The following is an 11766-nucleotide window of genomic DNA, read 5'->3' as shown; positions in this document are numbered from 1 at the left end:
ATCACTATGTAACACTCTCGCCCCTATTGGCTTGCGCTCCAACACATTGTACGTGATTTGCTAAGAGACGGGACATCTCTAACCGGTTGACCAATCACCACAGAGCCAGCCAGCTAACCAGTCCGAGCAGACTGGGCTCTGGTTTCAGACAGAGGGTGAAAAGAGGTGCTGCAGTATGATACAAATAAAGAGCTTTATGAACATTAAAGCAAGGCACAAAATATGAAAGTGAAAATGGGCGTAATAGGGCCCCTTAAAAAGTAAATGAATAAACAATTTCTGCATTACTATGGGAATATGATATTATTGTTTTATTGAATATGCATGGCACCTTAGTGTCATTTCTTTCATCTTGAGAGATGCATTTTATTTCTAGCTCACAAAATAAATGGTGTTTTAATTAGCGGTTGTGATACTTAAAGGTGGCATATTTTCTCTGGTAACAAAGGCAGTTGAAGTGTCAGTCTAATATATTCTTTGAGATTCAAATAATATTAATATTGGTGGCAATTACATTTTCTACAGATATCTGTTTTCCTCAGAGTACATTTTTATAACTTTGATGATCCTTTGACTTTTCCCTCTATATCAGCCATCAGCTTAAATTGTGTCCATCACAAGTCAATGACCAACTGCCTTTCAGAAGTAACAGCACTCCCATCAGCCTCAGCTGCACCTTTAGCTCTGTGCCAGTCAGATATTGCTAGGATGCTAACACGCTAAACAAAGAAGTTGAACATGTTAAACATACCAGCAGAACATTGTCATGTGTAAGAGTGTTAGCATCTCTTTGTTAGCATTAAGCTTAAGGTCAAATATGCAGTGTCATTTCTAAAAGTGAGCTAATTTGTTCAGTTTTTTAAGAAGGCTTCTGTAAGTTGAACTGACGAGTACAAATAAAAACTTGCCTGCCTTTTTTTAACGAGGAAACAAGTTTCTATTTTTTCTTTGTTTAATATAAGTCACAAAAGAAAGGCTGTAGTTTAATTTCTAGAACAAATTAGTTTAAATTGCAATACTGGTCAGCAAAATTGCAATTAAATATTACATCTTTAGATTTTTGTTTTTATTAAACAAATCAAATGTTAAATATCAGGTACGTGTGTGTGAATTTCCCCACATTGAATTGTCAATACCACGATGATTTTTCCTATAAATGTGCTTGCTGATGCTTTCCATTGAATCCCTGCAAACAGAAACGTTTTCTTGACTAAAATGTTCCACAGTGCCGTGTCACGACTGACAATGAAATATGTGTGGTTGCCGGACGCTCCCACAGAGACTTGTTTGCTTGTTGTTGTGCTAAGCAATTTCCATTTAGTTCGCCAGTGTTTGACCCACAAAAGGCAGCGGGTGAAAGTGCAGAGTGTGCAGACGGGCTGCTGGTTTCAGGAGGTCGGCAGTTCAGTGTGACAGCAGCAGGGAGGGAACTGCTTTGACTTATTTTACACAGTTGGAGTGTGCTTACTTAGGAGGTTTATATTTGTTTATGCTGATAAAGTGAATAGCTTTATAAAGAGAGATCAGGTGAATCACTCACTGCCTCGTTGCTAGGTTTGGAGTTTTGTAAAGAATATTTTGACAAGTTCAAGCATACATTCTGTTAGGCATGCACGTACATCTTAGACTTTAAACAGCTCATGTGGGCAACATCTTAACCCAAATGTCCAGTTACAAGCTTTTTATGAAGCCCTTGCATCTTATTGACCTCAGAAAGGGTTTACAATGTATCCTCGTATGAAACCATCTGACGTTCATGTGATTGCCCCCCGATAAAGACCAAGAGATACGATAGAAAGCTAAATAAAAAACAATTATTGTAAATCGACCTTAATGGTGCCCTGTGTGTTGCCTTTACCGTTATTGTGTGTATCTTTGAGGTCTCACTTTTCTTTCTCAGTAAACATTTGATATTAACATTTTAAATCCTGCAGTGTTGACTTGCTTTTGGTTTTCTTCCCTGCCTTTTATGTCGCCCCGTGCTTGTGCACTATGAAAACACAACAGGGACCTACTCGTAAAAACATTTCTCTGCTGAATCGTGGTCAAATGAACTACAGGATGCCCTTTTAAGTTCATTTCCACCCCCAAAAAAGGTTACTTGGTGTGTCTTCCTTCTACACATGATTCCATATTTTCTTTGCTTTGATTCAATTATGTTTTTTGTCCGAAATAAACTCTCCGTAGTTGAACTGCTTAGTGGCAATGTACCATTAGGTAAGAAATATTGTGAATATTCATGATGCTGATGTGCAGTTCAATTTTAAATGTCGTTACTGCACTCTGCGAGGAGTCAGGGCTCCGCAGATCCACATCTTCTAACTGTCTTCCTGTGTCCTCAGATTTATCCAGATTGTTGTGGTCTTAGTATTATTACTCCTGTGGCTCCTCGTCCTGCAGCAGATCTTCCCCCTGCTGTTCTTCATGGAGCGGACGGTAGTCAGGGTCCTCCGGCTGATCGAACATGGCCCGCCTATGAGGAGGAAAAAGGGGTCTCATGATGTTGACAATAGATATATATGTTTGCATTACTTATATACGATAACAAAAAATGAATTTACTTACTAAACTCTAGGACCGTATTAGGGTTAAAGTCTTCTGCAAGTCATCTATTTCCAAACGACTAATAACGGCACTATTGAGCATTTTGGGGTCTTCTCTTTCCTGTTATACAGGTTTTTTGTGCATGTAATGGTCTCTTAAGGCTCAAATCCCAAACTTCCCTCCCCCCCTGCCTGAAACACCTCCATTGGTCTCCTTTGTTTACTTCCGTAACGTAGTGACGTCAATATGTAACACTTACGCTTCTATTGGCTATCGCTCCAACACATTGTAGGTGATAGGGGCGGGACATTTCTAAGTGGTTGACCAATGACAATAGAGCCGGCCAGCTAATCAATCAGAACAGACTGGGCTCTGGTTTCAGACAGAGGGTGAAAAGAGGTGCTGCAGCACAGGCAGTATGACAAAAAAAAAAATGCGGTTTGAACATTAAAGCATGGAGACATGTCCCAGTAGAGACACAAAATACAAATATGAAACCTGCACATTAGCATAATATGTCCTCTTTAAAGTTTAGAAAATAAACATCTCGGACTTACAGAAGTTCTGGCGTCATCAGCAGCCTCCGTCCTCCCAGCTGGTTTGGAAACACGTCTTCCAGGAAGTAGTACATGTGACCCACACTGATACCTGAGGAAAAACAGAAATAAACACACGCGCTGTAGCTTTTATTTATTAAATCTTACATTCACTGTTAAGCTGCCACAAAAACTCGCCACTGAAAGTATAGTCCCCGGGAAATGCTCTAAATCATCCTGTTAATTTAATAAAAACCACAATAACCAGCTGTATTAGTTAATAAGTGAGCCTTTTAAAATCTCAAACTATATACTGTATAGTCAGTATAGGAGCCAATGCAGACAGGAAACAGAAAGGATTCAGAGACTCACTAAAACATTGTTTTTTTTTCTTTTCATTGGATTTTTTAACACAAGTATCACTCTGTTGTTGTTGTTGTTGTTGTTGTTGTTGTTGTTGACTAGCTTTTTATATTTCTCTGATACACTTATAATATTTAAATTGAATCCATTTGAACTAATAGAAGGCAAATAATGCAATTCAGGCCCCCTGCTATTTGATTATATAAATTGTTTACGTTGCAGGTTTCATGATTTTTACGCTATCTTAATTTCCCTGTGTAGCCTTCCTGAACATTAGCCAAATATCTGAGCAGATTATTAGGAGTTACAGGTTACATCAGATGTTGGCGTTTGTTTAAATGTTTTTATACCTAGGAGGTCGACCACAATGGAGTTTCCGAGCAGCAGCGAAAATCCCATGAGCACCCAGGGGAGGAAAGGTGCCTGGAAGTTCAGGAGGCCGAAGAAGTTCATGCGTACGAGCGGATGTCTTTTACTCCACACATACACCAGCATGATGATGAAGGCCTGGCCCAGGAAGAGGACGTTGGCGAACAGACCGAACAGCTGCAGGCAGTCAGGTTAAATACAACTAATTATTTAATTGTATTTTCATTAGGACAAAGAAAATGCCACATGAGAGCTGCTGCTTTAATTGTAGATTAAAGTTTCAGGGTAGCAGACATTTCTAAAACGACAAACCTTCAGAAAGAATTGCCTTTAGTCAAACCAGAACTAGGCAGCTGGAAAGAAAGCTACTTTATAGAAGATTTCTGCCCTCTGTATCTCATGGATATGGAAGCCCATTTGGGCCCTCCAGAAAAACGCGATTATGCGATCGCATAATTTACCGCATAATCAGCAAAATGGCGCAGATTTTTAAAAGGGCGCATATTTATTAAAAGGGCGCATAATCGCATTTTTCCACACAAAGTTGAGGAAAAAAAAGTTAACTCGTCTTGACGTGAAGTAGTGATGATGATGATGATGATGATGACGCGACGTCATCAGCTCGCGCATCACAGAAGGTAAACAACACCGTAGAGTGAACGTGTGGAGCTCACACGAGAGAGAAAACACCAAGATGAAAAAATCTAATCCATCTCATTTACCGACGAACATTTCTGCTAAAGACCGGGCAAAGCAGTACCCCGATGTCTTGCACGAAAGTAGGGGGAAACTATTCTGCACCCTGTGCAACTGTGTGTTGGAGCATAAGAGAACATCGACGGTGACGACCCACTTTGATTCATTCAAAGATTGTGTGTGAGAGAGTGTGATTAAAATAGCCCAATTGCTTTTACAATAAATAAACATTGAATGTGTTTAATGGAATAGTAAAGGGGTTTAACGTTAGTGGCAGGTTGTGTGTGAATTAAAAAATATATATATTTAGCATATTTCGCAACTTCCCGCAATTTCACCGCATAAAATCACATAAAAACCCTGCATAATCGCATAATCAAGGATTTTTGCCTGCGTTTTTCTGGAGGGTCTACCCATTTCTGCCACAAAAAGGGAAAAACTAATTAAAGGTTGATAACAACAAAAATTGTGAATATAGCCCAAACTTATGATACATTTATTGATTTATTAAAATTAGTCTGATTAAAAATGTTTACGGTTAACTTTTGGTATGTGTATGGTTTTTGTAATTTTCAATTTATTGATAATCTTTAGTTTATTTATTTTCTATCTTTCAGAATGAATTAAGTTTGACCTAACTTGAATCTTACTATTTTCCCTAATTTGGATTTACGTTTAACTAAATAATTCATGATTTTGACAGGCCAATGTTTTCCTCATTGTTCATAAATGGTTAGTCCATAAATATTCTTTAAACTGGCAATTTCGGCCTCAGGTAATGTTACAAAACATTACATTACCAAAATATTGAAGTATTTGTAAGACTAATCTTCTAAACTAGAAACATTTACTACTTTTTGATAGGAGGCATTTTTGTCAGAGCGTTTTGTTTACCGATGCTAAACCCTTCACCATAAAAGTCTGCCTAAGCATGTTACTGTCCTTATAACACGCTCCACACTGATATTACCTCAGGATTAGACTTGCTTATAAAACTGTCCATTAAACATCACAAGGCTCCAGAAAAACCCATGAAGCCGCACATTCAAAGCGGCCCAGGGGGATGTCTGCTGTGAGCAGACCCAGGACGGTATCATTAACCTGGAATGTGAGCAAAGCTTTCTGGTTACGATCTGCTGAGCATCGGCCAAAAGAGACAGCGTGTACAGTAGCTGGTTTTACATGCTTATAGCCAGAAGGGACCTACACATACGCATGTTAAACCTTAAAGGATCCTGTTCGGGAAATATTTTCCAAGGCCCATAACTTTGACCCAGTTTATCAGTTCATACTGTCCTGACTGAGCACACGCACCTGTAACCTTGGCTGCTGTGCTCTCAGTGTTTTGTCTCCCTGTTCCTGCCTGTTTGCGTCAGCTGATAGAGGTGTTATGGTTCTATCTTGTTATGCACAATGTGGATTATTCTCTCTGAACTAGATACATACCTGGGTCTGGGGTAGAGTTCTTCAGAATTGACGTGGCAACTCTACTGTGAAGTCAGAACCTCTGACTCTTTGACTTGTTTTGTGAATTCTCCGGCCGAAGCTCCAAATAAACCATCAGTGTTTGCCATCAAAACTCCAGCTCTCCCTGTGTCTCCTTTGAGTCGGTGACTCCTCCTGCATTGCTACACAGAAGTTTCCCCCACAGATTCGTTCATGCAATGTCAACTACAAAGAGCATAGTTCATGTGTTAGCTTTTGCCGTACCTAACTGCAGATTGTTTGGTTTTATTTGTCCATATTTTTTTATGAATTTCATCCCTTGGGATAGCTGCTAAATTAAAATGTAAGGTTAAAATCCATCCAGAAAAAACGTCTTGAATCTACAGACCTCACTGTGGACGGTGTTTTTTTAGCAGAATTAAAACAATAAATCAACTATCAGGTTGATTTTGATTTTGTAAGCTTCTAGGTTCTTAATTTTTCCTGAAAATGCGAAAATTGACTCTTAAGCAGCGTTGGTTGGACATTCTCGATTATTGGCACTTTTCTCACTTATTTGACATTTAACTGTCATTGTTAAGTCGGTGTGTACATTCCTCTTTAATATATCTTTCTTCCTTCCAAATATCATGATAAATGCGGGGCTGCCCAGTGCCCATATGTTCCACTGATACTTTAAAAAGCTATTATGGTAAAAATATTATCTCATAGGTGAAAAGATGTATTTCCGGACGCGAGGCGATGTTTTGGGGGCGGCGCGATTAAATGTAAAATCAATGCAGAGACGCGGACAGACAAGAATTCGCTCCGACGGCGAGCATGAAGCGGTGGACGCGGCGCGAATCACGCGGTTGAGGCGATTGAACGGTGCCGCGTCAAACGCGAGAGTTCAATTTTTTCAACTCGAGCGTCAAATTCACGTGACGCGTTCTCGCGGAAGCCAATCAGCGGTGAGGATCTCAGCCTGCCGTCACTGACATTCAACCAGAAAACATCAGCCGTTAGCTGTTAGCATACAGAGATCACAGCTCATATCTGTTCAGAAACTGGACACAAGTTAAACAAGTACAAACCACATACTGTCTGTGTCATGTCTGCGAATACAGTCGCTGGTTTATTTATGTCTGTAGGCCGTTCTTATGAGTGTGGAGTGAGCATATACAACGTTAGCTTAGCCTGGTCGACCCGACCTTCATTCAGAAAACAAGCATTTTAAAAGGTTTTCCGCCTGCCGTCTTGTCTGCAGACTTGTCAAAGCATTAATTCATGGTTTTTACTAACCGGTATCAGTATGTTGTTACTTCGGCATCATTTAGAAACGTGTATTACAATTTTATCACGGTAAAATATGTTCATTTTGTTGTAGTTGTAGCTCCCGAGTCAGCGCGTCTTGTTTGAATGATGCGAGTAAACACAGCTGGCAGCCGTGGTGAAACTCGAGCGATTAGAGCGAAGCGAATATTCGCATCGCGTCCGGTGTGAACGCAGCATTATGAGAGGACCCTTTAAGGAATTATTTAAAGGGGACATATGTTGCTTAATTTTAGGTTCATATTCATAATTTGGGTTTCTACTAGGACACGTTGACCTGCTTTAATGTCATAAAAACAAATTATTTTCTTCTACAGTCCATCTAAATATTCCTGGTTTCAACCTCTGTTTGAAACGCTTCGTTTTAGCGCCTATATCTTTTAAGAAAACCCCTGAGAAAGCCAAATCTGTTCTGATTGGCTTGAAAGAAAGTTATGGCGTAACTTTTCAAAGGTAGTTCTCTAGACCTCGGTGAATCCTATTGTTTTCTGACCGAGGCAGCCACCAAAACACTTTCATATTATTTTACAGTTATTTTGTTGGTAGTACTCCATAATCCAAAATGTACGTGTACAAGCACTGCAAAAGTGGGTTTTCTTGATACCTCCCATTTAAGAATGTCTTGACAGCGGGAGTTTGAGCACTATTGCAGTACAATTAAAAATGTGTATTTATTTTGCTTAACATCTGAAGGATACAGTCATCACGATTCCTCCAAACAGGAACATGAAAACAAAATCTGCCGTCCTCCCCCGGAAACAGCCTTCCTCCAGCATCCGACAATATCGATAACTTACTTTTGTTAAGGACACCGCTGCACAAATATGATGTTAGACTTTATGGTACTGGAAAAGCAATTCTGTGATAAAAGATACAGAAAGATGATGTTGAACACGAAGCTGAATCCAACAGAACCAAAGAAGAGGAAGCTGGTTATCAGACGCCATATCTGAGGCAGAAAAAAACATGTCATTATAAAACACAAACAATGAATGCATTTTGAATTAATTAATTAATGTTACCTGGTATTGTCTGATGATGAGGTCTGGATTAAAATACAGCTGAAAGGGAGTAATGACCTCAAGTTGCTAAAAAAAAAATGAAACACCTTGAAATTACTTTTCAAGATGGTATTAAGACATTCATTGATAGTTACTAGTTTTTAGATGAACACTTGAAAACATCATTGTGTTAGATCGAGGGGATCTACACTGAACAAAAATATAAATGCAACACTTTTGTTTTTGCTCCCATTTTTCATGAGATGAACTCAAAGATCTAAAACATTTTTTATATACACAAAATAACCATTTATCTCAAATATTGTTCACAAATCTGAAAAAATCTGTGATAGTGAGCACTTCTCCTTTGCCGAGATAATCCATCCCACCTCACAGGTGTGGCATATCAAGATGCTGATTAGACAGCATGATTATTGCACAGGTGTGCCTTAGGCTGGCCACAATAAAAGGCCACTCTGAAACGTGCAGTTTTGCTTTATTGGGGGGGTCCGAAAACCAGTCAGTATCTGGTGTGACCACCATTTGCCTCACGCAGTGCAACACATCTTCTTCGCATAGAGTTGATCAGGTTGTTGATTGTGGCTTGTGGAATGTTGGTCCACTCCTCTTCAATGGCTGTGCCAAGTTGCTGGATATTGGCAGGAACTGGAACACGCTGTCGTATACGCCGATCCAGAGCATCCCAAACATGCTCAATGGGTGACATGTCCGGTGAGTATGCTGGCCATGCAAGAACTGGGATGTTTTCAGCCTCCAGGAATTGTGTACAGATCCTTGCAACATGGGGCCGTGCATTAACATGCTGCAACATGAGGTGATGGTCGTGGATGAATGGCACAACAATGGGCCTCAGGATCTCATCACGGTATCTCTGTGCATTCACAATGCCATCAATAAAATGCACCTGTGTTCGTCGTCCATAACATACACCTGCCCATACCATATCCCCACCACCACCATGGGCCACTCGATTCACAACATTGACATCAGAAAACCGCTCACCCACACGACGCCACACACGCTGTCTGCCATCTGCCCTGAACAGTGAAAACCGGGATTCATCCGTGAAGAGAACACCTCTCCAACGTGCCAGACGCCATCGAATGTGAGCATTTGCCCACTCAAGTCGGTTACGACGACGAACTGGAGTTTGACAAAAATGGAGCATGCAGATGAGCTTCCCTGAGACGGTTTCTGACAGTTTGTGCAGAAATTCTTTGGTTATGCAAACCGATTGTTGCAGCAGCTGTCCGAGTGGCTGGTCTCAGACGATCTTGGAGGTGAACATGCTGGATGTGGAGGTCCTGGGCTGGTGTAGTTACACATGGTCTGCGGTTGTGAGGCCGGTTGGATGTACTGCCAAATTCTCTGAAACGCCTTTGGAAACGGCTTATGGTAGAGAAATGAATATTCAATTCACGGGCAACAGCTCTGGTGGACATTCCTGCTGTCAGCATGCCAATTGCTGACAGCGTGCGCTCCCTCAAAACTTGCGACATCTGTGGCATTGTGCTGTGTGATAAAACTGAACATTTTAGAGTGGCCTTTTATTGTGGCCAGCCTAAGGCACACCTGTGCAATAATCATGCTGTCTAATCAGCATCTTGATATGCCACACCTGTGAGGTGGGATGGATTATCTCGGCAAAGGAGAAGTGCTCATTATCACAGATTTTTTCAGATTTGTGAACAATATTTGAGAGAAATGGTTATTTTGTGTATATAGAACATGTTTTAGATCTTTGAGTTCATCTCATGAAAAATGGGAGCAAAAACAAAAGTGTTGCATTTATATTTTTGTTCAGTGTATTAGCAGAGACGGAATATAGGTAGTATTCATATGTTTTTAAGTATGTATACATGTAATCATCTAAAACTAAGAATTGTTGTGTTGTGATTCGTTCAGATGCGTCACGTGGTGTGCTAAAACACTTCCTGGTTAGCTTTCCGCTAGAAATTGAAATCTCAAAATAGCAAAAGAACGGGGGGAAAAACGTTCACAGAGAAGACGACAACAATTGTCACTTGCACGAAGCAAGGTTATACAAACCACAAGTGACCCCGAACATGAAATACCTTCACGGAGTGCGTCGATGCGCAAGCTGTCATCCAAAGAACAGGAGGGTTTAGCTAGCGCCTCACTGCAATCTTTAAAGGTCGTTTTCTCAAAATGAGTTTTTTCTCCTACTCTGAGTTCGAAATTTCAACTTCAGTAGTACGTAGAGACACCAAACCTTCCAGTTATATTCCTATCAATATTATGAAGGCTTTTACAGAAGGGTTTGTTCATATATCATTCATAGCCTGAATTATACAACATTGTATACCTAAAACATGGCGAAAATTGATATTTTAGGGCTGTTGACAGTATTTTCTGATTTATGGAGTGATAAAAAGAGATATCCAATATCCCTTCTGTAAAAGCCTTAGATACTAATATGACTACAAAATGAAACAAGAATTTTGAACCTGGCTTTATCCAAAGTTCAGATTTCGATTCCTGAAATATGTTAAAATATGTGCATATTTCATGAGAGAATGGCTAATTTGTATATTTAAACATGCTATTTCAGAAAACTTGTAATACAAAAAACAATTGCCTTATTGTAAGTAATTAACTGGAGAAATTTCTAGCTGATACTTTTAAGTTAAAAAAATTACCCTATTCACCTGGGGTGTCTCGCCTTAAACATTTGAAAAGCTAAAGATCTCAAAACGATTTGAATGTCTGGTAGTTTAAGCCTTTTACAATTATTTATTATCTTAGTAAATGTGGAAAAAACACAATAAACCGTATGATCTAACTGTATAAAAAAAATCTGAAATTAACATAGATCGACTCTTAATAGGTAGATTGTACATTTTAAGAGTAGTAACATTTGAAAATGAATAGTTTCTAACTCTATATCTCAATAACAGTTTTATTTGTGATCCCAGTTTGGTGGCCAGAGTTTAAGCTGTTGTTGTTGTTGTTGTTGTTGTTGTTGTTGTCATGGTTTCTTACCACAGCAGCGGTGGTGAGGATGCAGGCGGTGGTGTACGCTCGTGTCACCACGGGGATCTGAAAGTACTCCTGAGTGAAGCTGTGAGCCATCGTGCTGCTGCTGCTCTCTGTCAGCCATCATCTGCTCACTGGGTGAGTCAACAACACAGGTCCCACCCCCTCACTGCCTTCTGCCAATCAGATTCCCCCTTCAATTAACACCATCCACCCCACACACTGACAACTCTTTCACATGCTATGGTCGCTTTTAAAGCAAATACATCAGAATTCAGATGCAGAAATATAAAGATACTTTATTTTGGTGATCTCTACATTTAACCCCAGTGTTATGATACCTTCATATTTTTTATTTAACAATAACTTCTTTAAAAAATGTATTTAATTTATGCTGGATTTACTTTCCAAAGTAAGTGAAAAAGATTTTAAATGTTTTACCTATATAAAAATGTGATGGTTATGATACTTGAGTGGATTAA

At 39.6% G+C, this 11766-nt stretch overlaps 1 protein-coding gene across 1 annotated transcript; it reads right to left on the bottom strand.

Annotated features, from left to right (window-relative positions):
* Positions 1-179: 179 nt before the first annotated feature.
* On the bottom strand, positions 180-11398 carry LOC117555272 (derlin-2-like). Its single transcript, XM_034230121.1, has 7 exons — positions 11291-11398; positions 8288-8353; positions 8141-8214; positions 7964-8057; positions 3794-3989; positions 3102-3192; positions 180-2473 (listed from the first exon to the last, which is right to left on the bottom strand). Exons 1-7 carry the CDS (start codon positions 11378-11380, stop codon positions 2374-2376), a joined length of 711 nt encoding a protein of 236 aa, XP_034086012.1. The 5' UTR covers positions 11381-11398; the 3' UTR covers positions 180-2373.
* Between the last annotated feature and the right edge of the window lie 368 nt (positions 11399-11766).

This window comes from Gymnodraco acuticeps, unplaced genomic scaffold (assembly GCF_902827175.1).
Source record: "Gymnodraco acuticeps unplaced genomic scaffold, fGymAcu1.1, whole genome shotgun sequence".
Lineage (NCBI taxonomy): Eukaryota > Metazoa > Chordata > Actinopteri > Perciformes > Bathydraconidae > Gymnodraco > Gymnodraco acuticeps.
This window is presented reverse-complemented; position numbering and strand designations above follow the sequence as displayed.